Here is a 27,998-nt window from a genome sequence, read left to right on the forward strand (position 1 = left end):
TGGGAATAGGCATGTATGTGAGGGAGAAGGCCTCAGGTTCCGCCCCCAAGAACTAGAGCAGAAAGCAGGCATTAAGGCTACCACTGGACACTCATTCTAGAACTGGGGCCAGGAACTGTGACTAAGTTCTATGGGTCTCACAGTGTTGCCACTTCCCCTATCATTCATCCCAGTAGCTACTCTGTAGGTATCCCTGCAGTGATAGGAGCAGGACAAGAACCCAGGAATTCCAAACATGGGGACTCTTGGGGTGGACAGGACCTCGGAGGTCACCAACTCCCCCTCCACCATCCTCAAAGGGCCCAGACGGGCAGAATGGTCCCCAGCATGGGCACTATTTACCCAACAGAGCACCCTTCTCTGACAATTCCTCCCAGTCACTGCCTCCAGCAACGCTCCTGACCTCCCCTCTTCCTGGTTCTACCTACTAGGCCCAACCTGGCTTTCCTGTCTGGGACTCTCTCCAGGAGCTTCCAAATGGAGCTCAGAACAGGAGACAGGAGGACTTCCAGTCTTCTATGAAGGCAGGATGTGGCAGTCCCAGGCAAGCACAAAAGCCTCCCACCCGCTCCCCACAGGCCAGCAAGCCAGCACTGACCAGCAAGCCCTGACAGCAGGTGCAGTACAAGGAGCGTTAGATGTGGGGTCTGGAGACCCCACTTCCAGCGCCACTCCACCTTAAACCTGCATGCCCTTGGCCAGGTTGAGTCCCCTTTCTGATCAATTTCTCTATGTGTAAGATGAGAGCAATTCCAAAAGGCCCCCAGGATGGTTGTGAGGCTCAATCTCCAGCCCAATACAAATGTTCACTGTTTCCCTGTTCTCAGAGGAGTCAAGGGGACACAGGAAAGCTGAAGGGCTGTCATGCATCTTCCTGCAAGGCCCCCCACGGAAATCCCAAAAACCACAAAATTAGAGCAAAGGGAAAATTCTGGCTTCCCGGCCCAACTCCTTAATCTCAAGAGGGGAGAGAATAGACATAGAAAGAGAACAGAGCTGACCCAAGGGCCTATAGCCAGTCAGAGGAAAGGTACCCCCCTTGGACCCGGGACTCCAAGCATGCAAGCCAGGTGGACTGCAGGAGGGAGTGTTTGCAGAGCCTGGGGGAAGAGCGGCAGCGAGAACACAGCAGATGGAAACAAACTGGGAAAGCCACATCCTAGGGCCACTTAGTGCAAGGGCAAGCCACCCCAAGGCTTAGCCACGCCAAAGCTACAACAGACAGCCGGTCATGATCACCACCTCAAGTCATCAAGATGTTAATTAAGCCACCACACCCTCTACTAAAGAAGACAAGGGTGTACATGACACATTTCGGAAGGTTTTCTATCCAACATCATTAAAACACAAGTCTTGGTGCTGAAAGGATAAAGTTCAGCGACCAGGAATTTTTTTTTTTTTAAGATTTTATTTATTCATTCATGAGAGACACAGAGAGGCAGAGAGGCAGAGACACTGGCAGAGGGAGAAGCTGGCTCCATGCAGGGAGCCCTATGCGGAACCTGATCCCGGGTCCCCAGGATCACACCTTGGGCTGAAGGTGGTGCTAAACCCCTGATCCACCCAGGCTGCCCAGGAAATTTTCTTAAACCCCGGCAGCTGAAGGCGACACTGCCTGCTCAGAAAGCCTCCCAGAGCACAGGGAAATCTGTCAGCCAAGGTTTTATCCGGATTGAGCAAGAGGCGATCTGAAACCACATGGTTTCCAAAATAAAAACCACACGTGTTCCACAAATTTTGATTTTGCTCCTCCGCCTGTTCTTTCCAGTGGCTACCAGTAAATAAGGCTGGTTCTCAGGCTTCCCTAGCCCATGGTGCCCCCAGCCCCGCTGCCCTCTGGGGAATGTCCACCTAATGCAATCAACATTTGTTCAGCTTGGAGAATCAAACCACAGCCCCTAGGGAGACAGAGTTGTCAAGTGTTTTCGACTGTCCTCGTTCGGCTGGGTTGAGAGGCCAGGTATTCATTAAGCCCCCTCCGTTCCATAAGAAACAGGTTAACTGATGAGGGCCACCCGACAAATAAGACATTGAGAAACCCTGTTTTTCAAAACAGGGAGGGATATGGCCATGTGAGTGAACTGTGCCTCTCCCAGGTCCTGAAAAGCTGGAGGAGCTAGAGATGAACACCCACTTCAGGAGGCAGGCCCCTTTGAGGCGGTTTCAACTAACCTAGCCGGTTGGCCTGGTTCCCTTCTTGGCTTACAACCAAGGCAAGGAGGGCAAGCAGCAACACGCATGGCCAGCAGCACAGGTGAGGCCATGTGGCCCAGCCACCGTCCCTTCTGAAACTTGCCTGGCCTGTGCCAGGGGGGCTCACTTTGGCAGTCTCTCGGGCCCTCAGGCTGGGGAGGGAGGGACGCCAGAGAAATATCAGGGGAGACCAATGGGAGCCCCGTGCCAGAAGAAAGCAACAAAGCCTATTAAGTCACCTGGCTCAATCCCAGAATCCCAGCTATAGAACTATCTAGAAATGTGCCCCAAAATAATTTGTAAGAACTTAAGAAGCCCCAGGAGGCTCAGCAAAACCAACCTAGTAGAAGCAGCTCTAGCCCTGCTGATAACCACTCCGGGCTGGCAGAGAGCATACTTTTCTCTGAAGGATTCTGACCCACATATCAGAGAGGGCCTCACGGAACACTGGGTGGGGCTGACATAACACAGAGCCCTGCTTGCTAATGCCTAAGTGAAAATCCAGGGAGATGGCCAAGTGAAAGCTCCCATTCCCAGAAAGACCTCAGTTCACACACCCCCAGTCCCTAAAGGAGAAGATGCCCCTCCCATCTACGGATACCTCCACGCTATCCTTCAGGAAGTCTCGGTCTTCCCCCTCACTCCACCTGTAAGAGAGCTTCAAGATCTCCCCATGGGTCCCTCACAGCCTGCTCTGGGGCCTGGGTTTAATCCCAGCCATGCCACTTGCTGGCTGTCCTGCCAACCTCCATGTGCTCACCCGGCAGCTGAGGACACCATCTACCAGATGGCCATGAAGAGGATTACTGAACTCATCCACAACCTAGCTATGTGCACTTGGTGAAGGGCAGTCATCACTGTCTTACAGTTGCCAGCAAGGGCCTCTGAAACCCACCTTTAAAAAAATGCTAGAGGCTGATGTCAGCCTAGCCCAACGGGATGCTGCCCCCATGGGGGGTGGGGGAGCCACGGGTCCGCTAGGGGCCCACAAGTCACTCTCTTGGGAACCAGCCCCCATCCGGGCTGCCATTCAGAACTCTCTGGCTGTCCCCCAAGTCCAGCACCTTCAATAATGCTCCCCAAGGAGCCACTCTTCAGTGACAGGTCTCCAGGAACCACCTGGAACAACCACCCCCCCACTGGCCACTCCAGGGCTCTCCCAACTTTTCGGTGGCCTCTGGTCCAGGTGGAGTCCAGGCTCATTTCCCCATCCTCCCCCAGGTGCAGAGAGCTCTACAAGACACTGGGCCGATTGTGCCACCGTGGAAGCCATCCTGCTACCTGTTGCCACCTGCCACATACTCAGCATCTTGCTCTCTCAACTGTTAAGCACCAAAGCTGGGCTCACAGCCTTCCCCTGGATGAGTGGGAGGGGACTGAACCTTCCACACCTGTGTCTTCGGTGCCTGGCACAGAGGAGTTGTCTATGAGATGTCCTCAGGTACATGGCAGAGCTATGTGGCACACAGGTATAGCTAAAAGGCCTTTATATGCTTTACAGAGAGCCTCTCAGGAGTGAAGGCAACTATCAGCACTCAGGTACCAGAGATCACCTAGACTCCATGAACCCAGACTGAGGAAGGCCAGCATGCAGGCGCCAGGTGGCACATGCAAAGGAGACGACACAGCATGGACGTCCACGGAGGCAGGGCCCAGGCCTGCAGGTATTTGGGCCATCTTCCCAGCTAACTCAAAGCAGAAAGCCAAGCCTGCTGACATGGCGCACAGGTGGACAAAATGACCCTCAATAACAAGAGATACCTGGCTCCACTGGCAGTGGACAATCCTGGGGGCTGGTGCTGCAGTCCCAGGTGGGAGAGGCTGGAGCGGTAGAGGGGCTGGCTCCCCAGGGAGGGGGGCGCCCCACCCCAGGGGTTGGCGGTGTTCAGCCTGGGTGCAGACCTAGCCCCAGAGAGGGAGGGCTTGCTGTATGGAGCAAAGGCCTGGTGGGCCCCAAAGACAATGGCGGTCCTGTGGGGGGGCTGAGGGACAGGGTACGCAGGGAGGTTGGTCATGGAGTGGCGGTAGCGGCCTGACACCGGGCCAGTTCCACCACCACTGAGGCACTGATGGCAAGAGCAGGCAACTCCCGTGTGGCCTGGTGGAGCAATGATGGTGGTCACTGGGTACGGGGTTCCTGCTTGGCGCCGCACACTGCGGCAGAAGCTTGAAGTTTTGTTGGTCTGCGTGTGAGTGGCATAGTTGACGGTATAGTTGTACCCCAGGGGAGCCAAGTCCACAAGTTGGTTGCCCCTGGCCATCTGTTGCTCCAGGAAGTCACAGACACTGGCTTCATAAGCCGTCCAGGAACCGTCGTCACTCAGCCACTCCCAGACAATGCCCCGGCCGGGGGCCGACTGCTGGGGGAACAGGTGCCTGCGCACAGCCCGCATGGTGCCTGTTCGAAGAGGAGGAGGACACATGAATGGTGAATCTCCTAGCCCCCCAAAACAAAAAGAGTAAAAAATTTTTTTCTACAAACAAAATAAGCCAGCATGGTCACAGTATGAATAGACAAGAGTCATGCTGTTATTTGAACAAAAGGCTGGCACCAGTTATTCTTCCCAAATTTTGGGTAGAAAGGGCAGAAAACTCTCTCTAGGTAAAGAAACTGGGGGAGCGCGTGGTGGCTCAGTCAGTTGAGCATCTGTCTTTGGCGCAGGTCATGATCTCAGAGTCCTGGAATCAGTCTGGAGTTGGGCTCCCTGCTCAGTGGAGAGCCTGCTTCTTCCCTCTCCCTCTGCCCCAGCTCATGCTCACTCATATGCGCTCTCTCTCAAACGAAAGGGAGGGAGGGAGGGAGGGAGGGAGGAAGGAAGGAAGGAAGGAAAGAAGGAAGGAAACAAACAAACTTGGCCTAAAGGGATCTACATGGCAGATGGGGATCTGTGCTCCTTGGCAGGAGTGGGGGATGCTAGGAACTTAGGTCAAAGAACAGCTGTGGGGAATCCCTGGGTGGCTCAGCGGTTAAGTGCCTGCCTTCGGCCCAGGGCGTCATTCTGGAGTCCTGGGATCGAGTCCCACATCAGGCTCCCTGCATGGAGCCTGCCTCTCCCTCTGCCTGCCTGTCTCTCTCTCTCGCTCTCTCTCTCCCTCTGTGTGTGTGTGTCTCTCATGAATGAATAAATAAAATCTTTAAAAAAAAAAAAAAAAGAACAGCTGTGGCTCAGACTCCAGGCTTTTTCTTTTCTTTTCTTTTAAGATTTTATTTATTCATGAGAGACACAGAGAGAGGCAGGCAGAGACAGAGGCAGAGGGAGAAGCAGGCTCCATGCAGGGAGGCTGATGTGAGACTCGATCCTGGAACTGTGGGATCTGAGCTGAAGGCAGATGCTCAACCACTGAGCCACCCAGGCGTCCCAAGGATTTTTCAAAATACTTGTAATGATGCCTCTTTTTTGCTCAGGGAAGTGTCTCTGTCCCACCAGGAAGCTCTGCAGCCATGGACAAGATCAGAAGTGGCATGATAAACAGTACAAGAAAGCCTATTTGGGCACAGCCCTGAAGACCAACCCTTTTGGAGGCATTTCCCATGCAAAAGGAATTGTGCTGGAAAAAGTAGGGGTTGAAGTCAAGCAGCCAAATTCTGCCATCAGGAAGTGTGCTGGGGTCCAGCTGATCAAGAATGGGAAAAAAAAAAAAAATCACTGCCTTTGTACTCTTTATGGTTGTTTGAATTTTATTGAGGAAAATTATGAGGTTCTGGTTGCTGGATTTGGTCACAAAGGTCATGCTGTGGATGACATTCCTGGAATTGGCATTAAGGTTGTCAAAGTAGACAATGCCTCTCTTTTGGTCTTATACGAAGGCAAGAAGGAAAGACGAAGATCCTCAGTTTTGATGGTGAAAACACAACAGTAAATTTTCATTTACCAAAAAAATATATTTCTAATGATGAAAAATAGGTAGCCTCACTTAAAAAAAACAATAAACTGAAAAATATATATATAAAATTAAACCATCTATAATCCAACCATCAAGACTAACCAAACAGCTTGTATCACCATGCATTCCTCCCATCTGGTCTCCTAGGCATCTACCCTTAGGAAGCTGACAATCACACTGAAAAATTTTCCAGACTATTTTCTTATATTAGGCCATGAGTATTTCTTATATCTCTAAAACTTTATAAAGCTCATTATTCATTTTTTACATAAGTCCCTTACCTGGGTGTAACAATCCCTTTGACTTCTCAAGTAGCAACTATTGGGAAACACCCAGTGGTTAGCTTATATTCTTAATAAACCAAACCTGAAGATTACAGAGCAAAAGAAGAGAAATAATTTGGGCCATGTTTCCAATAGCACTTGCCAAAAGATGATCATCAAATTCACTTCTACTGGTCTCCTGATCTCCACCCTTGCCTCCATGGCAGCCACAGGGATACTCCTCACCTCCAAATCAGATTACGGCACTCCTCTGCCCAAATCCTCCTAAGGTTCCTCCTTTCAGGATAAAAGTCAAAGTCCCTTCAAGGGACAACCTGCCCCTCCCTCGGGCCTGTCTTTGTTCCTTCCTTGTGACCTGGCCACTCAAGTTCAAACTTCGTCCTCTCACAACACTACAGTTCCATTCCCTGATTAACACTCACTGTGACTGGGATGCCTGGGTGGCTCATTGTTTGGGCGTCTGCCTTTGGCTGAGGACCTGATTCCAGGATCCTGGGATCAAGTCCCACATCAGGTTCCCTGCATGGAGCCTGGTTCCCTCTCTACCTGTGTGTCTCTGCCTCTCTGTGTGTCTCTCATGAATAAATAAATAAAATCTTTAAAAAAAAAATCTCCAACACTGTCAAACGTCCTGGGGGACAAAATCACCCCCAGTTGAGAACCCCTGGGTGAGAAGGACAGGGCATGGCTCTGGGAGGAAGCTGGTGATCCCATTCTCAGTAATATTGATCAAAACCCACAAAAAACCTACACATGAGCATAATAAGAGAGTGAAATTACCTGCGTAACTAGGTCACGCAGATAGTGCAGTGAAGGCAGAAGTCATCACTAGGCCCTCTTTATCAGCACACACACTAATTCCACGCCAGCCTGTCTGCAAGACCCTCTAATCACTGCAGGTGGAAGCAGGCATTTGAGGTTTGGGAAACAAGGGGGAAGGGGCTATGAGGGCCTATGCACTCTGCTCTTGAGGCACTCCCTACCAGTGAGAGGTACATCTCATACTGTAGTACCTGGTACCACTCATGGCACCTGCCTCCCAAATGAGTGCATTTCAGGGACAGAATGAAGCTCTGAGAGTCATTCCTATATACAACCCCAACACAGGCACTCTGACACATATTAGAGACAAGAAGTATCTTACCAGTGTCCTGGCGGAACTGGGTCCAGCTGGGGAGGTCAATGATATAAGGCGCCAGCGAGGGGTCAGCTTGGCCTAAGGGGATGCTGTGGGCCAGGCTCCCCAGCCCGAAGCGCTGGCCTTTCTGCTGGACAAACTGCTGCTCAATGTAGCTGCAGACGGTGGCACTGTAGGGATGCCAGGTGCCCAGCCCATCCTGCCATTCCCACACAGCCACTGCCACGGGACTGGTGTACACCTGAGCCAGGGAAGGGCTTGGGGCCATGGCCATCTTCCCCAAGATTCCCTCTTCTTTCCCAAATGCTTTCAGACCACTCTGGGTTGGAGTCTCAGGATCATTGCCCAGTGCTTCCAGCAGACCTGTAAATAGGACAAACAGTTAACAACACACATAGTGTCCCTGAGAGTCAGCCTGAGAGCAGGGAGAGAAAAATGCTACTTTTTCACAATAATTTTTTCTTCTAATACCTTAAAAACATGGTGAATCAATACCTGATCCTGTTTATTTGCTCAGGCAGCGAGGAAGAATTCAGTCAATCAAGCATCCTACCTGCCTCTGCAAATGTTCAGGGAGATTGAGTGGAGTGAATTTCGGGTGCTAATCATCAGCCCAGCTTATTTTTACCAATCATTTCCCTCTGACCTAACTAGTGAGTGTATAGTGTATCCTTTTATCCTGTGTTTTCCTTTTTTTTGTTTTTTTTTTGAGATTTTATTTATTTATTTATGAGAGATTGGGGGGGGGGGGGCAGAGACACAAGCAGAGGGAAAAGCAGGCTCCACGCAGAGAGTCTGACATGGGACTCAATCCCGGGTCTCCAGGATCAGGCCCTGGGCTGAAGGTGGCTCTAAATCACTGAGCCACCCGGGCTGCCCTATCCTGTGTTTTCATGAGTAATCCCAAATCCCTTACTTACACTGTTTGGTGAAGACTACTGTTTCCAAAACAGGTTTGTTTGTGAGATACCTGTTATGCTACAGATTGGAAAAACGTTTGTCTCACAAAAGATTGGGGGCTCAAGGACACCCAAAGGCTCAGTGGCAGAACTGAGACTCAAAGCACAGTCCTAACTCCGCCCAGGTCTCCAGGCTGCCCCAGTAGGCATCATTAGCCATGAAGGGTACCCTAAACATTAAAATCTCACAGCTGCTGAAGCCCAGCCTCTCCGCACCATAGTCTGGGTCTTGCTGACCACTGGTCAGGCCCAGAGGGTTTATACTCATCTCCTGAGACACTCTTCTCCCAGCTATCCCAGCCCATCCTGTTCCCTTGTCAACTCTACTCAGACTTGAGGCCTAGCCTATGTGGTGCAGGAAGGCTTTCCCTAGCCACCCGTCATGTGAGCTTCTCCCTTGCAGCAGTGTCCAGAACTCTGATGTCTATAGACATGTTCCAGATCATATTGCCTCTCCAGACAGCAGCAAGCCGAGGCATCTGCCTTGTCCACAGTCGTACTGCCAGCCCCAGCAGAGGCCTTGTCATGACCTAAGTGCCCTATACATATTAGTTCAAAATACAGCTAAATGGAAAGTAGCCTGCAGCTGTTTGAAGAACACGGTACCGTGTCAGGGCCCCAGAGTGCAAGAGGAACAGGACCAATTTAGTGACAAATACCAAATATACTTGTCTCGTGTATGACTAATAGATGGACAAGGTGGTACTTCCACTTTATGATAAGGCTCAAAAGAGGTCAAGATCTTATTGAAGGGCACACAAATACTGCTAAGTGACAGCAGAGGCAAACCCAGATCAACTCAGCTCTAATGTCCATTTCTTGGACAGGAAAGCTCAACCTGACTCTACATTGGGCTCCACTTACAAACCCTGCTGAGAAAGGAGGGAGGAGAAAAGAGACCCCCATCCCAAGCCCCAAGCACTCTCAGCTGTTACAGCACATCCACCCAGGGTTCCCAGTCACACTATCTGTTCTGATTCTTACACAAACCCCTCACACACACATTGAACTGTCTCCGCATTTTGCAAGTGAGGAAACCAAGGCCCAGGGAGTGGCCGTGACTTGGTTACACAGCTGGTAATAGGCTGGGACCCTGGGCTCTCACTGCTGTCCCTGAGACAGCTCTGCACCATCAAGGTTTCGAGAAGGCTCCAAACCCCTGCTCCGCAAAGCAGGCTGATCTGGAGTGGTGTGTGAAAATGACAGGCATGGGCTTATTCTACTCACTGTATCATCTTGACGAAGGTACCTAAGCTCTCCAAGTTTGCTTTCTCCCACCTGAAAATGATGATACCAACATCTGTTCTCAGTGAACAAAGCACTCCGCAAAGCACTAGGCACCCAGTGCATATCTTCCAAGCCTGTCCCCTCCCTCCCTTTCTCTGCCCTCCTCCCCCCCCACCCCCCACCCCCCACTCCCCCCACCCTGTCTGCCTGCCACACTAGGACCTCTGTCCCCACCCCTCAAGTCTGGGTGAGGAGTGGTGGCCCAGGGTAGCACTGAGCTACACAGCATGAGAATGTGGGCAATGGATGAGTCAGGCCTACAAGAACTCGGAGCACACCTGGGGGTGCCAGGGCTGCCAGTGAGCTGCCGACTGCTCCAACAAAAGCACACATCACACTCTGGAGGATCAGACCTGGGATGCCCTTGGGCTGGCTGGCTTATTAGCTCAGTGACTGCAATTAGAAGTCTCTATAACCACATCCAGGTACAAATCACAGGACTGGTTTCAGAGCCAATTAATCCTGAGCCCAGACTTTCCTTCTGGCACCTCCTGGCAGGCATCACTCATCTCTCAGGCAGCGGTGGCCTGCCATATATTAGAACACCTGGTATGTTCCAGCATGTCCGCACATCCTCAGATGAACCAACTCGCAGAACTCTGCCAAACAGCTTGAGAGATATGGGCTAGAGCTGCAGCTGAAGTTTTTCATGCAAGTGTTTGGCCTCCACACACCAAGGGCCCACCTTCATCCAGGCACTGTTGGGGTACTAGAGACCCAGAGATGAAGAAGACATGGCACACAGCCACTGTCCCTCCCTCATACCATTGTCCCCACCTTACGTCCAGCCACAACAAATTCTAGCAAGTGCCAGAACATTCAAAGCCATTCCCTACCACCTTTGAGCTGTTGATCCTGCTGCTACATGTGTCCAGACTCTAGTCCTCTCTCCACCAAAGAACCCAAGGAAACATGCCCATCTTTCTAGAACCAGCCAAAGCACCCCCTCTCCTGAGCCCTCTGACCAACACCCTCACCCGAAAAGTGCTGACTCCATCCACCTTCTTGGCCTAGTCCACTTAATCTGAACACAAATGACTGCATTTATTGGTTTCAGGGTCTGTCTCCCCATGGGAACAGGAACTCCCTGAGGGAGAGCTACAGCTGTCCTAGGGCTGGGGCTTCAGCTCTTCAAATGCCTAATATCCCAAAAGGTCTGAAACTCCAGCAGACAAGAGAGGGAGAGAGAGAACCTTCTGCTCCAGGGGACTTAGGGCACATTTGAAGCAATGCCCAGAAACACCCACTGGTGTTCCACTTGAACGCAGCAATTATGCACATATAAGGGCCGTGTCAAGGCACCCGTTCTCTACAACTACTTCAGCCATCATGAAGCTGTAGTTCAAAAACCTAATTTGTTTCAGCTCCTAATGACAGGAGCTATTGAAGGTGTTCTTAATTATGAAAATAATTACTATAATTGGCCATGGAAAAAAGCCTCAATCTGGAAGTAACCTAAACATCTATATAAGGGAATTGTTGTTTTTTTAAAGATTTATTTATTTATTCATGAGAGACACAGACTGAGAGAGAGAGGCAGAGACACGGGCAGAAGGAAAAGCAGGCTCCTTGCAGGGAGCCCAATGTGGGACTCGATCCCAGATCCTGGGATCATGACCTGAGCTGAAGGCAGGTGCCCAACTGCTGAGCCATCCAAGCATCGCTACATAAGGGAATTCTTAAAGAAGCTACAGGATATTCTAATGATGGAATAGGAGTCTCGAAAGATGTTTACAAACGGCCTATGGACCTATGACTGCTTACAACACATACAACATACAAGATATGGAACTGCACCTGCTCTGCTGTCAGGCAGGACAGTGTGCTGTTCACTGGGCACCGACTGTGGGGTGCTCTGGTCCTCTAGGTTTGCTCAACCTCAATTGCCCTTGAAGGTAAGGATTGTCCCCATTTTACAGGCGAGAGAACTGTAAAATAAAACTCTGAATTAAGAATTGGGGCACCGGGGACCCCTGGGTGGCGCAGCGGTTTGGCGCCTGCCTTTGGCCCAGGGCGCGATCCTGGAGACCCAGGATCGAATCCCACATCAGGCTCCCGGTGCATGGAGCCTGCTTCTCCCTCTGCCTATGTCTCTGCCTCTCTCTCTCTCTGTGTGACTATCATAAATAAATAAAAATTAAAAAAAAAAATTAAAAAAAAAAAAAAAGAATTGGGGCACCTGGTTGGCTCAGTCAGAAGAGTATGTGACGCCTGATCTCAGGGTTGTGAGTTCGAGATCCATGCTGGGTGCAGAGATTACTAAAAATAAACAAACTTAAAAAAAATGATCTGGAAGGAAGGGGGGGGAAGCTGCAAGGAACAACTCTGAAATTTTAATAGGAGTGACAGAATTATGGTTTTGTTTTTTTACCTCTTTCTGTACCTGCAAATGTTCCACAAGGTCATAATATTAAGTCGTAGGATGAGCCCAAAGTTACTTTCTAAAAAACATCAACAACTTAGACCATGAGAAAAATCGTCCCCACTTCCCTCTGCATTCTCTTGCTGGATTTAGCTACAAATCCTGTCCACAGTGCTGCACTGTGAGGCACAGGTGGTTGCTGCTATTCTACTAGGGAGGCGTTTTCACACAAAAGAAAAAAAAGCTACATGCGTCCCAGAGTCTTTCTATCCACAGAGGATTTAGAAGAGCTTTAGAACAAGATCAAGCTGGCACAAGAATCTGAGCAAAAATCATCTTGCCTAATTGTGGGCCTCAGGGTGTGTGAACCACACAAGCAGATCCCCACAACAGCTGCAGCGGCTGGGGAGAGAGTCCGATGCGGTTTTTAGGGCAGTGCTCAAGCTGGGTGATTGTCACCTTGCCAATACATGAGGACTGATTCATCCCTCCAAAGCCCACCGAAACATGTACCAGCTTCGCACAGGCCTGGGCTCAGAGGTTCACCATTCCGTCCACACAGGGATTGTGGCTGGCCCCCACCGTCTGCTATCCTGAGGGGGAGATGGAGATGGAGACAGCTGTCAGAATCCCCCTCGGCTCAGGTCACACACAGGTGTGCTGCACCCTCAGGTGACTTTGGGACAGTCACCTCCCCTTCTGTAGGCTCTACCACTCAGGCAGTTGGATGGGCAGCGGAACCTGTTTGCAAATGGGACCACAGGCCGCCCTGATATGTAAAATGCAGGAACGTGGGGTGCTCTTTCTGACACAAAAATGGCCTCGTGCCTACAAGCCTCTCCTGAGGCTCAGGATGCTTTTCTGCAGAATAGAGAGTTCTGAGGAGCATGGACAGGAACGCAGTGAGCCCAGGCCTATTTCCTAAGCCGCCTCTCCTTCGGGGCCTTTCCAAGAAGCTCAGCCTGAAACTCCACACCCACCAGCTGACACAAGGAACGTGACCTTCCTAGACCTCGAGACCGTGCAGCCTGCCACCAGGGCCCTGTCAAGATGCCTTCCCACAGACCTGGGAAAGGCCAATCTTGCACACAAACACAGCAAAGAAATGTTCTACTGGACTAGAAACATTTTTAATGCAAATTAAAGACAACGGAACATTATTTTTTTGCCTATCAAAATAGTTAAAGACCAACAAAAAAAACCCAAAGCAAAACAAAGCTTAATTTCAATACTTGGTGCTGGAAGGAGTACACGGAGTCCTCCTACCCCTGGGAAGGCTAAACCCTTTCCAGCAAAGTGTGATAATATGTATGGAGTGGTTTAGAAATGTTTACTTGCTTTGACCCAATAATCAATCTAAACAGATTATAGAAAATCTTTGATGTAAAGATATTTACCATAGCACTATTCTGACAGTTAAAAGAGAAGCACAGAGAAAACTCAACAGAAACCTCCCAAAGTGTTCACATTGGCTGCCTTTGACTAGAAGAGGCCTTATGGAAGAGGCCTTTGGTTCTACTTCCTCACATACCTCAACTCTTTACATTTTCTAAAGTGAGAAAGTATTATTTCTATTATCAGCAAGCAACACATCGCTTTAAAATGCCCAACACTTTTAAAAGACCACAAATATAAACCAAACCACTACCACCACCATGATTTAACATCATTACTTTAAATGGCTGCTATCTCTGTGGGGTTTTGCAAACAAGAGACCTCATCAAAGTACCATGGCACTTCTTTTGCCAACACACATCCCCATCTCTGAGTTCCAAGAAAAGGCATACAACGGGGCAGCCCGGGTGGCTCAGTGGTTTAGTGCCGCCTTCAGCCCAGGGTGTGATTCTGGAGACCCGGGATCGAGTCCCATGTCGGGCTTTCTGCGTGGAGCCTGCTTCTCCCTCTGCCTGTGTCTCTGCACCTCTCTTTCTCTCTGTGTCTCTCATGAGTAAATAAATAAAATCTTTAAAAAATAAATAAATGTTAAAATTTTTTTAAAAATTAAAAAAAAGAAAAGGCATACAATGGACTACCCACAGGGCACCTGGGTGGCTCAGTGGTTGAGTGTCGCCTTTGGCTCAGGTCATGATCCCGGGGTCCTGGGATCAAGTCCCGCTTCAGGCTCCCCTCTGCTTCTCCCTCTGCCTATGTCTCTCATGAATAAAATTTTTTAAAAACAAAACAAAAACAGACCATCCACAGACCTGAACTACTGCAATAGGTAGACACTGTAAGATGAGGCTTTTATCTTGAAAACAGATGGCTAGGGGATCCCTGGGTGGCTCAGCAGATTGGTGCCTGCCTTCAGCCCAGGGCATGATTCTGGAGTCCCGGGATCGAGTCCCGCATCGGGCTCCCTGCATGGAGCCTACTTCTCCCTCTGCCTATGTCTCTGCCTCTCTTTCTCTCTCTGTCTCTCATGAATGAATAAAATCTTTAAAAATAAAACAAACAAACAAACAAAAACCAGATGGCTAAAGACAGGGCCAGCCAAAACTTACTAAGTTTCTGAAAGATGGAGGACACTAATACATAATCTGCCCCTCACACTCAGGCTGCTGGAAGGGAAGTGACAACTCCTCTACTAGCGGGGGCCTGCCTAAGCCCTCCAGGGGCAGGTCAGAGCAGAATCTTCCCAGTAGGCCTCAGAAAGCCACAGGGTGGGGCGCCTGGGTGGCTCAGGCAATTGAGCGTCCAACTCTTGATTTCAGCTCAGGTCATGATCTCAGGGCTGTGAGACTGCGCCGCGCCTCAGGCTCTGTAGTGAAGCGCGTGGAGCCTTCTTGGGATTCTCCTGGTCCTTCTCCCTTTGCCCCTCCCCCTGCTCGTGCTCTCAATAAATAAATAAATAAAAAAGCAAGCCCAGGGTAGCCAGGGGGCAGGCCCTAGTAATCTTTGATTCCCTGTAGGCAACCTCCTCCACCAGCACTGAGAACCTGCCATGCCAGCTCCTTCTCTGCCAGGAGCAATGTGGCCACTGGCAGCTAGTCAGGACACAGCCCTGATCCCCAGGCCTACACAGGGGGTCAAAATGGGGCAGCAGTAAAAGCAGTGGCAGGACTAACAGTGATGGCCACCAACCTAAGCTTACAAGGCACCAGGCACTAAGCACCTTACACGGGTTCTTATTTAAGCCTTGTGGTACTGGGCGCCAGTCTTGACTTTACAGATGAGGACAGGAGGCAAAAGAAGATAAGCAACCTGCCCAAGAATCCACAGGAATAAGGAATCCCAAATCATTTCCAGACCCACTGAGACAGAAGAGGTATGCTCATGCTGGACACGTCGGCCTGCCAGGTGTGTTTTTCCTGGCCTAGACAGTTTTCAGGGGTTTCTTTTTGTTGTTGTTGTTGTTAAATGAGTTATTGTTTAAAATTGGAATATTCACCATTTAAAAAAAAATCCAGATTTTCAGCTTCTGGAAAGTAGAAAAGTTGGCAACACTTACAGTGCTGACCTAGATTCATAACCCATCCAGCAATAACTAGTTGAACCACTGTGGTGGCTGGGACACACTCATCAGGTTACCACAGTTACCACAACTTATCATGGCAGAACTCAGCAAACTTTTCCTCTAAAGGGCCAAAGAGTACATATTTTAGGCTTTGCAAAACAAAGGGGGTCTGTTGTATTGATGTAACCCTGTCACGATAGTGTGAAAACGGCCACAGATAACGTGCAAACTGGAGTGTTTAGTTTACAGCGTCCCCAACATCTTATCACCATGCTTCCACTGTCCTGGAGTTGAAAAATACCTCTCTGAACCTATTTCTCTGTCAAGAAGTAGGAAAGTGCCTCTGTCCTCTGCAGACATGTCTTTCCCCAGCACCTGAGGAGGAACTACAGCTTGAGACGCTCTACCCTGTGAAATCTTTCCTATACCCACTCTGCCCACAGGCAGAAGTGGCCACTTCTAACAATCAATATCCATGTAACATCTGAGTGCAATTATCTACCAGGCCCTCCACTAGGGCAGAGGCTCCTTAAAGGCAAGGACTAAGGTCAGGGAAAGATTTTTTTTTTTAAGTATATTTTCTTTTATTTTTTTTTAATTTTTTTTAAAATTTATTTACGATAGTCACACAGAGAGAGAGAGAGAGAGAGAGAGGCAGAGACACAGGCAGAGGGAGAAGCAGGCTCCATGCACCGGGAGTCTGACGTGGGATTCAATCCCGGGTCTCCAGGATCGCGCCCTGGGCCAAAGGCAAGCGCCAAACTTCTGCGCCACCCAGGGATCCCCAGGGAAAGATTTTTTAAACAAGACACAGAACACTGACTACAAAAACAACAACAAAATTCCACTATCTTAAAATTAAGATGATTCTACAAAAGAGATCTTTTTTTTTTTTTAAAGATTTTATTCATTTATTCATAAGAGACAGAGAGGCAGAGACATAAGCGGAGAGAAGCAGGCTCCATGCAGGGACCCCAGGATCACGTCCTGGGCTGAAGGCAGACAACCACTGAGCCACCCAGGCATCCCAAAAGAGGTCTTAAATAAAGTAGAAAGAGTACAATACAAGCTGGAAGAAAATATTCACAATATGAACAAAGGATCAAAATCAAGAATCTACAAAGAACTCTTACAATCAGTAAATAATAAAAAATCGGCAAAAACCATGAACAAATTTTCACAGGAAACACATAGGTCAATGAGCTTATGAAGAGATATTCAACGTCAGGACTCAGGAACACAGAAATCACAATCCCAATGATCCCATTTTATACCCATTCAATTGGCAAAAATAAAGTCTGCCTATGATGAGTGATGGCAAGAATATGGAGCAACTACAAGTCCCATACACTGGTACTAATGGACTGTGAACTGGTACAACCTCTTCAGAAAGTAGTTTAGCTATATCTATGAAAGCTGCACATTTATTTACTCTATAACCCAGCAAAATATCACCCCTAAGTTCAAACCCAAGAAAACCTCTTGCACATGTACTACAGATGTGTATGGAAATGTCTAGAGCAGCAGATTTGCAATAGGAAAAATCTGGAAAACAACTAAGTGCCCATCAGTGGAAAATTAGATGCCTGAACTGTAGTATATTCACTCCATGGATTGTTCATCAGTGAAAACAAATGAACTAGATGACATGCAATAATATGGATAAATCTCAGCAATATTTTTTTACTTTCCTTAGAAACACATAGGTACAATATATAAACACAAAGCTAGGGGATGATGGCTATCTCAGGATGGGAGAAAGACCAAATGATTATACATATATTTCCTTCTCAAGCTTTTGCTTCAGGTGATTGGAATGCAAGAGTTTACTACATTCATTAAAAGTCACTTAGAGGGGCATCTACCTTCAGCTTGGGTCATGATCTAGGGGTCCTGGGATCAAATCCTGAGTCCCAAGTCAGGCTCGCTGCTCAGTAGGGAGGCTGCTTCTCCCTCTGCCCCTCCCCCCTTCTCATGCTCACTCTGAGTGTTCTTGCCCTCTCTCAAATAAATAAAATCTTTTATTAAAAAAAAAACTTAGGAGATAAATAAAAGCAAGCCACACATGAATAGTGATTAGTGTGTATTAATCTAGCTCTGTGTTTACCTGAGGTAAAAATTAAACACATCTTACATCACCTGCCAAGCACTAGTCCTGGTACACAGTTTCTGTGGAGGCCATGGCCCCATTCCTGTTGGCTTCTTTGGCACCTTCCCCCAGATGTCTGAAGACAAACTCACCTCCCCCCCCCCTTTTTTTTTCTAATATTTTATTTATTTTTTCATGAAAGACACAGAGAGTGGTAGAGACATAGGCAGAGGGAGAAAGAGGCTCTCCGCAGGGAGCCCAATGTGGGACTTGATCCCAGGACCCTGGGATCACAATCTGAGCCAAAGGCAGCTGCTCAACCACTGAGCCACCCAGGCACCCCTCACCTTCCTTCTTAATTCTGCTTTCCCTGGATTCCCTGGCCCCCGGCAGTTAGGAGAAAAACCTGGGTTTCCAGCTCCTCACTTTTCCCCCACAGCCACCACGGTGGCTTGCATTCTCTTCCGTCCTCACCTCCTCAGCCCCTGCTGCCAGCATCCACTTGGGATCTAAGTGCCTCTCACACTGACAAGTATTCTCTCCCAACTGGCTTCTCCAACTCTCTCTCCTGGTTCACCTGAGAGGCGGGTACAATATTGAGCCTCCCAAAGTATACTTTCCGAATACATTTCAAGTTCCTTGGGTTGACACTGAAAGCCCATCACAATCTGGTTCCTCCCTATCAACAGTATTTGCCAGCGTACTTGCCTTCAATACCTTCTTTTTGTCTACACCTGCTTTTCCCCAATCCATTCCCCAAAAGAGTTTAAGTGACAACTGCTACCCCTACATACATCCAGCCACCCCCCCCCCACCCCCCGCCATGCCTCAGCTCTATGAAGAATCCCACCCATCTGGCCACACATCCTCATCTAACCCATACTTTCAAGACTCAAATTTTTTTAAAGATTTTATTTATTTGAAAGAAAGACTGAGCAAGAGAGTACGCACAAGCATGGGTGAGGGGGAGAGAAGCAGACTCCCCAGTAAGCAATCCTGGGACCCCGGGATCATGATCTGAGTCAAAGGCAGATGCTCAACAGACTGGGCCACTCAGACTTCCTTTCAAGACCCAATTTAAACGTACTTCCATGATGCCTCGAGATGCCCAACTGAAAGAAAACACCCTCTTCTCAACTTCCACAGCACTTGCCTGCCCTTTACAGTTCTCTATGTCCATTCTATCTCTTCAAGGAGACTATGAAGAAACTGAGGGCAACATCTATGTCTAACTCTTCCTCTATCAAAAGCTGGCATGGTGTAAAGAAACAGTCACAAAGAGAATAATCCAGTCTAATCCATTCATACTTTCTAGCCAGTGTGCTCATGTAAAATGCCCTCATGGAATTCTGCTAAAATCCTGCTTCCCAGAGCCTTAGTGCGGCCCACAAAACCATCCACACTTTCCCTCTGCCTACCTAACCAGCCTCCTCCACCTCACACCCATCCCTGTTGCTCTAGCCACATAGAGCTACTTACATTGGCCCATGCGTACCAGGTAACTTCTGGACTCTGCAGATGCCCACTCCTCTGCCAGGCTTCTGCTCTCCTTTTCAAGTCCTTCACAACTCAGCTCAATTATGTTCTTCTAGAAGCTTGCTGACCTTCCCTCCTATCCCTTCCTGGACAGCCCCTGGTCGAGGGGCTGGGGCTCTGCCCTGTGATTCCTCCCACCTCAACACATAGCACACCAACAACTCCTTGCCACTGTCTAGGGTCTGTCTAGGAACGGACAGTCCATTCCACCAAATGATGAGCTCCCAGGTGACAGAGCTCTTCTCACTCATCACTGTGCCCCACCATTGAGCATGGGGCTTGACACAAAGAAGGCACCCAGTTTTGTGCGGGCAACAAAAGAAATAAAATTTCCAGCTCAGATGCAGAAATCATGACTTGTGTCCTTCACCCCATAAAGCATGTCTTAAGTGAAAACCATGTGTAAAGCATCCTCTAAGCCTGGTTAAACAGAAGAAGCCCTTGGCAAGAAAGCACTTGACTTTATTTGAGACAGTTGGCAATCAACAATCAACTCCCAAGGCTGACTTTCATCCGGGAGACCTCAAATTTCACCCTCCCCAGTCTCCACCTCCTCTACTGAAAACCAGATCCAGAAGGCAGCAATGTGAAGTCCCTGTCACTCTTACCTTTTCTCTCTGGAGAGCTGGCACAAACTGTCCCTTCTTGACAGAGACACTAGATCCTTAGGAGGAATGACTTGTTTGAGTTCCCATCTTGATATAAAATGCAAACAACAAAAACCGAGCAAATCGGAAAGCCTTGCTGACTCAGCAACACAAATTCCAGGGCACCTTTGCCAACAAGGAAAAAGATGATCAGGTTTTAAATTGAGAAACAGCAGTCAGTGAAAACGAATGCACAGATGTTGGGTCTGTGCGCTGCGGCCGGGGACTGGAAACCACCAGATTTATTTTTCAACAGCCTGGGCAGGACAGAAGGTACAACAGTCTCCCTCTACCCACTCAATAATCAAGGGGATGGTGGAAACAAACACACACACACCTCAGCTCTTTCACGGAAAGGCCTAAATGGGCTTCCTAAGTCAGTCTGCAGTGTAAGAATCCAGGAGATTAACACACCAGAGAAGGTAAAAGTTTGGCCAAGGTCACGCAGCAAATGAGTAAGAGGCCCAGTTATAGTTACCGTGAGGGTAAAGCCCGATTTTGGCTACCACAACGTCGACCTTCTAGAACTCTAGAGGATAGCAGGCAGAAGTATTCTTGAATTAATTCTTAACGGTCCGGGAGCCTGTGCGTGCACACACTATTTCCACTGTTACTGGCACTTAGGGAAGTGGAACCAGTGTGGAAGGGAGCAGCTGGTTGGAGGGGAGGGGAGCGGAGTGGGCGACAGGGCAGGTTCAGAAAAATAAAAAAAAAGTCGTCTAAATCCTCTCCGACGTACATTACGCAACCCTCAAAAGGAACCCAGGGCCCCCAGGAAACCGGAGTTTCCCGGAGGGCGACCCCTACCTGAGGCAGGGAAGCAGAGTTTGGGGGCAAACTCTTTCAAAAAGTACAGCCCCGGGCTGCAGCAAGTCGTCCGCCCGAAGCCAGAACCCAGGAGAATCGACCCCGCGAGCCCCGGAGCCCAGTGACGGGATCTCCAGCGCCTCCGCCCGCCCCTGTGGGAAGGGGTGTCCTCCTCGCCACCGCCCCGAACTCCCGGGGTCTGCGCCCCTCCCCCTGCCAGCCCTTCGGCTCCCACCCGGCGCTCACCCTCGCACCCAGACCCGTCCCAAAGCTGCCAGCGCGCCCGATTCTCCCAGCTCCCGCCTCCGGCGGCCGCGGCCCCGGGCCAGCCCCGCGGCGGGTCCTCCCAGTCCCCCCGGACCTCACCACGGGGCTCTTCCCCGGCCCGGCCCGGCCCTCCCTCAGTCCCACGCCCGCCCCCTTCCGGTCCCAGTTCGGCTCAGTCCCCCCCGCGTCCCCGGGACCCCAGCCCTGGCGACGGGCAGGTGGCCCGCCCGCCCCTCTCACCGAGGCTGAGGAAGACGAGGGGGCCGGGTGAGGGCACCGCCGCGCTGGGGCTGCAGCTCGGGCCGGCCTGGGCACCGCTCCGGCTGAAGCTCCGACTCTGAGGAGGCAGCCAGAGTGAAACTCGGCGTCGCAGCTTCCTAGCTCTCCAGTGCGCATGCCCAGGTCGCGGGGTCTTCTGGGAAATGTAGTTCCATGTGTTGGGGGCGGGGCGGGACCCAATCCCACGCGCACCGGTTCAGGTGTATCTATTCTTCCTTCTTGGTCTGTTCACTCACTGACTTACTCCTTCATTAACTTACTGACTCATTTTAGATAGTCATTACCCGTACACATGTGGTGCCATGCCCCGTGCTGGGTCCTGAGGCTCCAAACGTGAGTCAGAAACTTGGTTTCTCTGCTGGGAGAAGTTCATATCTGCTTGGGCAGACAGACACTCAAACACATAATTACAGTACAGTGGGATAAATGTGACTTTAAGCACAGGAGTTGGAGCACAGAGGGTGTGGTTCATTTGGAGGAGGTGTCAGGGAGACATCACAAAGGGGTGGGACGCCTGAGTTGGATTTTGAAGCACACACGAGGGTTTGCCAGATGAAGTACAGGGAAGCTCCTGCAAAGGAAGAGAGATGTGAAAGTGCTTGATGCATTCAGGAAGCAGTGAAACGTTCCCTGTAGCCAGGGCAGGAGGGTACACAGAGGGGCTGAGGACAGAGGAAATAGATTAGGGTGTGTCAGGATATGAGTGTGGGGACCAGGCTGGGTAAGATTATGAATGTCTTTAAATACTATGCATTTCTTTTTGCCACTAAGGCCAAAAGAAAGATTCAAACAAAGGAATGATACCCTGTGTGATAGGTGGAGGACACGTTTAAGGAACAAAGGAGTAGGGAGACCAGTTTGGAGGCTCTTGCTATAGTCATATATATATATATAATCTTTTTTTTAAAAAAGATTTTACTTATTCATAGAGGGAGAGGCAGAGACACAGGCAGAGGGAGAAGCAGGCTCCATGCAGAGAGCCTGACGTGGGACTCGATCCAGGGTCTCCAGGATCATGCCCTGCCTGAGCTGCAGGCAGCACTAAACCGCTGCGCCACCGGGGCTGCCCATATATATCAGATCTTGATATAGTCTGAACTATATCTATAGTTCAGATAGAAGGTCTGAACCAGGGGCACCTGGGTGTCTCAGTGGTTAAGCATCTGCCTTTGGCTCAGGTTGTGATGGCGGGGGTGGGGGGAGGGGGTGTGTGTCCTGAGATCAAATTCCCCATCAGGCTCCCCATAGGGAGCCTGCTTCTCCCTCTGCCTCTCTCTGTCTCTCATGAATAAATAAATAAAATCTTTTTTTTAAAAAAAAAAAGGTCTGAACTAGGTCGGTGACTACTCTTCTGGGATCACAGACCTCCTTCACAAAGATAAATAGATCTATTCCTAAAACATGCTCAGATAGAAATGTTCACACACGTGTACATACATGTCACATATACAATCTTGCACACAGTTCCAGGGGGTTAAGAGGTCTCTGAATCTTGGCCTCTAGTTGAGTATCTTTACATAATCTAATGTCACTCATACTTCATCAGGGATTTAAGGAAAAGATACCTCTCCACACCCCGCCCCCATCATTCAGTTGAAAACTTTATTTTATAGAAAAGGGAGCTGAGGCTCAGAGGGGAGACTAATCCACCCAAAGTCAATGAAGCAGAGGAAGGAGTGCCTGTGGCAGGCCCACTTCTGGGACCCTAGTTTAGGACTCGACTCTGTGATCCAGGACCTGACTTGGAGGATATAGGCGTTGAGCCTGGGGAAGCACTAAAGTCGGGTTCTCCCAATAATGCCAGTCCTCTTTCCAGAAATGAGGGAGTGACTTTCTACCTGTGATTTATACTAGGTAACTGTATTGGCTACAGCTTAGGATGGGGACATTTCCCTTCCTAGAATCTCAATGTTCTCAGCCAAAACCACCTACAACATTTCTAAAGCACCTAGTATGTGCCAAGCACTTGTCATGCATCACCTCACAGGAAATCCCCTCAATGAGGTAGGTACTAGCATCATCCTCATTTTTTAAAAAGTAGGCTCCATGCCCAATGTGAGGCTTAAACTTATAACCCTGAGATCAGGAGTCACATGTCCTACTGAATGAGCAAGCCAGGAGCCTCCTCATTATCCTCATTTTAAAGATAGGGACACTAAGACAGTTTAAGTGATGTGTCTAAGATCATACAGCTGGCAACTGGCAGCACTGGTCTTTAAATAAAGGTGGTGTCTGGGACACCTGGGTGGCTCAAGTAGCTTAAACCATCTGCCTTTGGCTCAGGTCATGATCCCACGATTGAGGGATTGAGGCTCCTTGTTCAGCCAGGAGCGTGCTTCTCCCTCTCCTTCTGCTGCTCCTCCTGCTTGTACGCGCGCGCTCTCTCTCTCTCTGACAAATAGCTAAATAAAATCTTAGAGAAAAAAAAAAATCAGGGCATCCCGCGTGGCTCGGCGGTTTAGCACAGCCTTCAGCCCAGGGCCTGATCCTGGAGACACGGAATCGAGTCCCACGTCAAGCTCCCTGCATAGAGCCTGCTTCTCCCTCTGCCTGTGTCTCTGCCTCTCTCTCTGCCTCTCAGGAATAAATAAATAAAATCTAAAAAAAAAAAAAATCAAAGTGTTGTCTAACTCCAGACTTAAGCAGCCCCATATGACTGACCTCGTGGTGGCGGTGGGTGGGGGGAGGGTGGTGCAAATGAAATGATCTGAAGCATTAGAAAAGCCTTTCAACACTCAAAAGGTATGTTTTGTTTTGTTTTTTTAAGATTTATTTCTTTATTTGACACAAAGAGAGCACAAACAGGGGGAGTGGCAGGCAGAGGGAGAAGGAGACTCCCCACTGAGCAGGGAGCCCCATGTGGAGCTCAATCTCAGGACCCCAGGATCATGACCTGAGCCAAAGGCAGACATTTAACCAACTGAGCCACCCACATGCCCCCAAAAGGTATTTTCTTAAGTGCTTCCTTTTTCTTTAGTGAAATGCTTAAATGATAGTTATTTTCCCAAAATCCCACTGCACACACACCTACAGGTTCAAACAGAACAATGGTGGCAGGCTGGGCTGGAAAGGCTCTAGAACCTAGGCCCTGGAAAGGGGAGGACATCTAGGCCCAGAGAGCAGGAGGAACTGGAGCTCGGAGGGGGCTTGATGGGGCTGCCCAGGTTGGGGACAAATGTGGGGAGCCAGGGGGAAGGCCAGGGTGGTAAAGCTTCACAGAGGCAGGAAAGGGACACAGCCTGGAAGTCTGTATGCATGGACAGGCTTCCCATGAGGTAGAGGTCACTAGAAGGCAGGGTTGGTGGGGGCTGTTATGTTTTCAGTCATAAGTTGAGTGTGAGGTAGGGAGGCAGGCAAAAACAGCCAGGTGGGAGGCTTTAGAGACATCTGGGTAGAGATAGGGATTTTAGAGTCACAGGCAATGAGATTGAGATCACCTGGAAAGACGACAGAAGATAAAAGGTGAGTCCAGGGCTAAGAACACTGACTTTTAAAGAACAGATGAGACATAGAAGTGTCCGGAAAGGAGGCTGGACTGGGGTGGGGCTGGGGGATGGTGGGGGCGTGGTAGCGCACCCTAGAGGAGCATGATGGCAGAGAGTCAAGGGGAATGTCCCATGAAGGTGGCACTTAGTGGTGACAGATACTTCTGAGAGGCCCAACAAGGTGGTCTGCTAGAAGGGGAGCCTATGCCAGAACCCAGGGTCGTCCCTGCCTCTCAGTTCCAGGCTTTATCATCTTGAAGCCTTGAGGAAGTGCCCCAAACTTCCAACTTAGCTACAGGGAAGCTGTTGGTGACCAGAGTGGTTTCCATTGAGAAGCAGGGGCTGGAGCAATTAGATGGACGTAGGCATCTGTGGTTGTGAAGGTTAGGAGTGCAGTCTAGGAGTGCAGACAGCTCTTCCAAGAACAACCCTAGTGTTCCATGCATTGGGGCAGGGGGTGGAATGCAGAAGAGGTTAAGCCCACATGCATGGAATGAGGCTACTTACATAAGGTTGCCTGTGGCTGTGTAAGTCTGGAAGGACAACTAGCCAACACAGTAACATCTGACGGCAGGATAGCAGGTGATTTTCACTTTCTTTGTGCTTTTCTTGCATCATGTGAGTATGTCCCAATGAATAGTTTCCTTTTTTATAACCTGAAAAGACTATTTTTATTTGGGAAAAATAAAGAGTTTGGGTCGTGAAAAGAAGCAAAATAGGGCAGCAGCAAGAGGGAGAATATGGGGGGGGGGGCATGGACTTTAAATTTTAGGCAGGAGAGAGAGTGTGTGCTGTGGTCTGAGGCTGCAGCAGGATGTTCCTCAGGAAGCTGGAAATGAGGGAAACTGGGACCTGCCACTTGCAAACTGAACTTTAAGCCAATATGCTTTAGCAAAGGATCCAAAGGATTCGAAGCACTGAGCGCCCAGCAGAGGGGGCAGGTTAAATGACCTTGGAACACTGGTAGAAAGAATGAGGAAGATTCACAGGAGCTAATGGAACAGTGGCCAAGATCTATTGTTAAGTAAAAAAGGAACTTCCAGAGCACAGAGAATGTGCACCTGTTTGTATTGTTGGTTTGAAAAATGTGAGGATGCCCTCCCCTGTATACAAACACACACAGTAGGGCAGGTTAGGTATGCCTGGCACGAAGTCCACCCAGGGGTGAAAGGAGCCACCACATTCCTGGCATTGGCTAGGACAAAATCATCTACCTAGAAGGGGAGCTTTGTTGTTGTTGTTTTTGTTGTTTTTTTTTTTTTTTTTTTTTTAACGTCTCAAAGGCTGGAGTTTGTGCTGCCCGAAGGCCTCTGAAGGCTCCCTAGCAACTGAGAATGGATGACGTGACCCACAAAAGAATGTGGCTGTTGGCCACGGAATGAGGATCAATGGTGGCCAAAGAAACGTAATTTTTTTCCCCAGAAGCCCTTACACTCCTCTCCAGGTGCCAGGGTTTACTGCTTCTGAAGGTTCCAATCCTGGAACCAGCCCCAGCTCACCCGAGAGCAGGAAAAGATCAATGTCAATCTGAGAAAAGGCTAGACACAGGGTCCCCAGCATTTCTGCTGAGGGGCTCGAGCACTTTCTGATGTTTTGCTTGGAAAGGCAGATTTTTGTTGCTTAGTACCTCAGCTAATTGGCCTCCATCTGACACTCTGGAGGGACTGATTTGAAGCCACAGCTGCCTTGCTCATTATTTCTGATTAATAGACAGCATCTGGCATCTCTGGGCAACAGTGCCCACTCAGGACCCAGGTGTGAGCCACACAGCCAACAAAAGCATGATGGCTTTGTAGCCCCAGGAGTGAAGCCCCTAAAAGTGTTATCTTATGTAAGTCCCGGCCCCTTGGAACATGCTTTGAACTGGCTTGTCCTTTTTGCTGGTTCCCTTGCTGCAAGTCTGAAATAACTGATGTGTACTCACAGTTAATTCATCTGAGAAATTTGTTTTAACACTAGACAATCTCACTCGACCTGTGCCCTCCACCTCAGTTATTTTCATTGTAAATTAATACTCTGGCATCCTGGTTTGGAATCCAGAGTTGCTCAAGAGAGGGCTCCGTTGTGGTGTGTGGACAAGCCAGGCTTCCTTCCTAGCCTGGCTGAGGGTAAGAGGCGGCCCCCTCCCAGAGACAGAGTCATCTTTCTGGTGATATTTAGCCTAGCCTCCCCCTGAAAACTTCCATTATAGTCCCTAGGAGCTGCTTCGAGTCTCTTGCTAAAAATATCTGATAAATCTAATACCCATCGGACGAAAGTGGGAGTTTCGGACACAGGCAAAAAGGTTGCTGGATGTTCTCTAGCAACCTTCCAGATTATCTCGTTCTACAAAAGTCTGCCTTTCCTAGTCTTTGACTAAGGTTTTGTTGTTTGAGGTTTTTTTTAAGTTGTGAGAAAGAGCATGAGCAGGGGGGAGGGAGTGCACAGAGGGGAGGAGAGGTGTGGAGAGAGAGGCAGACTCCCCGCTCAACAGAGAGCCCAGCTAGAGACTCAATACCCAGAGATCAGGACCCAATGGAAAGGCAGATGTGTAACCCACTGAGCCACCCAGATGCCCCTAAGATATTTTGCAATTCTGTATATTGCAGAAAACCAGTAGTAATGCAAATAATTGCAAATGATACTCATCTGTGGAGATACAATTGATTTCTTCTGAAGCCCTTTAGAAGAAGCCAAGTTTGCATCTATCAACCAATTCATTTCTGCATTCCTGATTACCTTCATGAAAGTCTTTGGGGATGCCTGGGTGGCTCAGCGGTTGAGCATCAGCCTTCAGCCCAGGTCATGATGCCGGGGTCCTGGGATCAAGTCCTGCATTAGGTTCCCACAGGGAGCCTGCTTCTCCCTCTGCCTGTGTCTCTGCCTCTCATAAGTAAGTGGATAAAATCTTTTTATATATAAGTATTTGGATCCTCCTTTGAACCAGTTTTACATCTTGTGGTTTCACGCAAGCAGGGAATTAGACCTTGGACACATTTTCCTTTTGTATTTGTGTGATCATGATTTTACTCCCTCTGCCCTGCATTGTCCTTTTTAACAGACTCACCTCCCTGCCCCACTACCAGGAAGCACAAAGGCAAAATTCTAAAAACCCATGAAGAGTTGATCCATCGAGAGTTTCACAGGATGTAATAAGCTGCCCCAAATACCAGAGAAACAGGTGGCTGTAAGCAATGGAAATGCAGACAACCCTTAGCTGCTCACCATTTCCCTCACTTCCCCAAACTTCCAGTAACGTCTAGAAGGCAGGACACTCTGCCTTCACTGCTGGAGGCTGCCTCTAGGCCTGTCCAGAACCAGCAGGGGCCACACTCAGGGTCACGTTC

At 49.3% G+C, this 27,998-nt stretch overlaps 2 protein-coding genes across 12 annotated transcripts in view; one reads left to right on the forward strand and one right to left on the reverse strand.

The window, feature by feature from the left end:
- Positions 1-21,632, reverse strand: part of DTX2 (deltex E3 ubiquitin ligase 2) — a 38,686-nt gene extending 17,054 nt beyond the window's left edge. For 2 of the 11 annotated variants that reach the window (XM_072837390.1, XM_072837382.1), the window contains exons 1-3: positions 21,149-21,630; positions 7,507-7,863; positions 3,955-4,591 (exon numbers count right to left, since the gene is read on the reverse strand). In XM_072837390.1, the coding sequence (XP_072693491.1) occupies positions 3,955-4,591; positions 7,507-7,774 (905 nt within the window). In that variant the 5' untranslated portion in view covers positions 7,775-7,863; positions 21,149-21,630. Of the gene's footprint in view, positions 1-3,954; positions 4,592-7,506; positions 7,864-9,686; positions 9,738-19,795; positions 19,961-20,312; positions 20,544-20,887; positions 21,011-21,148 lie in introns of those variants that run through there. The other 9 variants (XM_072837389.1, XM_072837380.1, XM_072837386.1 and 6 more) reach the window with 9 other exon arrangements.
- LOC140637727 (small ribosomal subunit protein uS12-like) lies at positions 5,581-6,907 on the forward strand. The gene has a single exon (XM_072834009.1). The coding sequence runs from the start codon at positions 5,581-5,583 to the stop codon at positions 6,052-6,054; it is 474 nt and encodes a 157-aa protein (XP_072690110.1). The 3' UTR covers positions 6,055-6,907.
- Positions 21,633-27,998: the final 6,366 nt, after the last annotated feature.

Source organism: Canis lupus, chromosome 8 (assembly GCF_048164855.1).
Source record: "Canis lupus baileyi chromosome 8, mCanLup2.hap1, whole genome shotgun sequence".
Lineage (NCBI taxonomy): Eukaryota > Metazoa > Chordata > Mammalia > Carnivora > Canidae > Canis > Canis lupus.

Excerpts from the sequence above, each read along its gene's own strand:
- LOC140637727 (XM_072834009.1), top strand. The coding sequence starts at position 5,581 with ATGCCTCTTTTTTGCTCAGGGAAGTGTCTCTGTCCCACCAGGAAGCTC.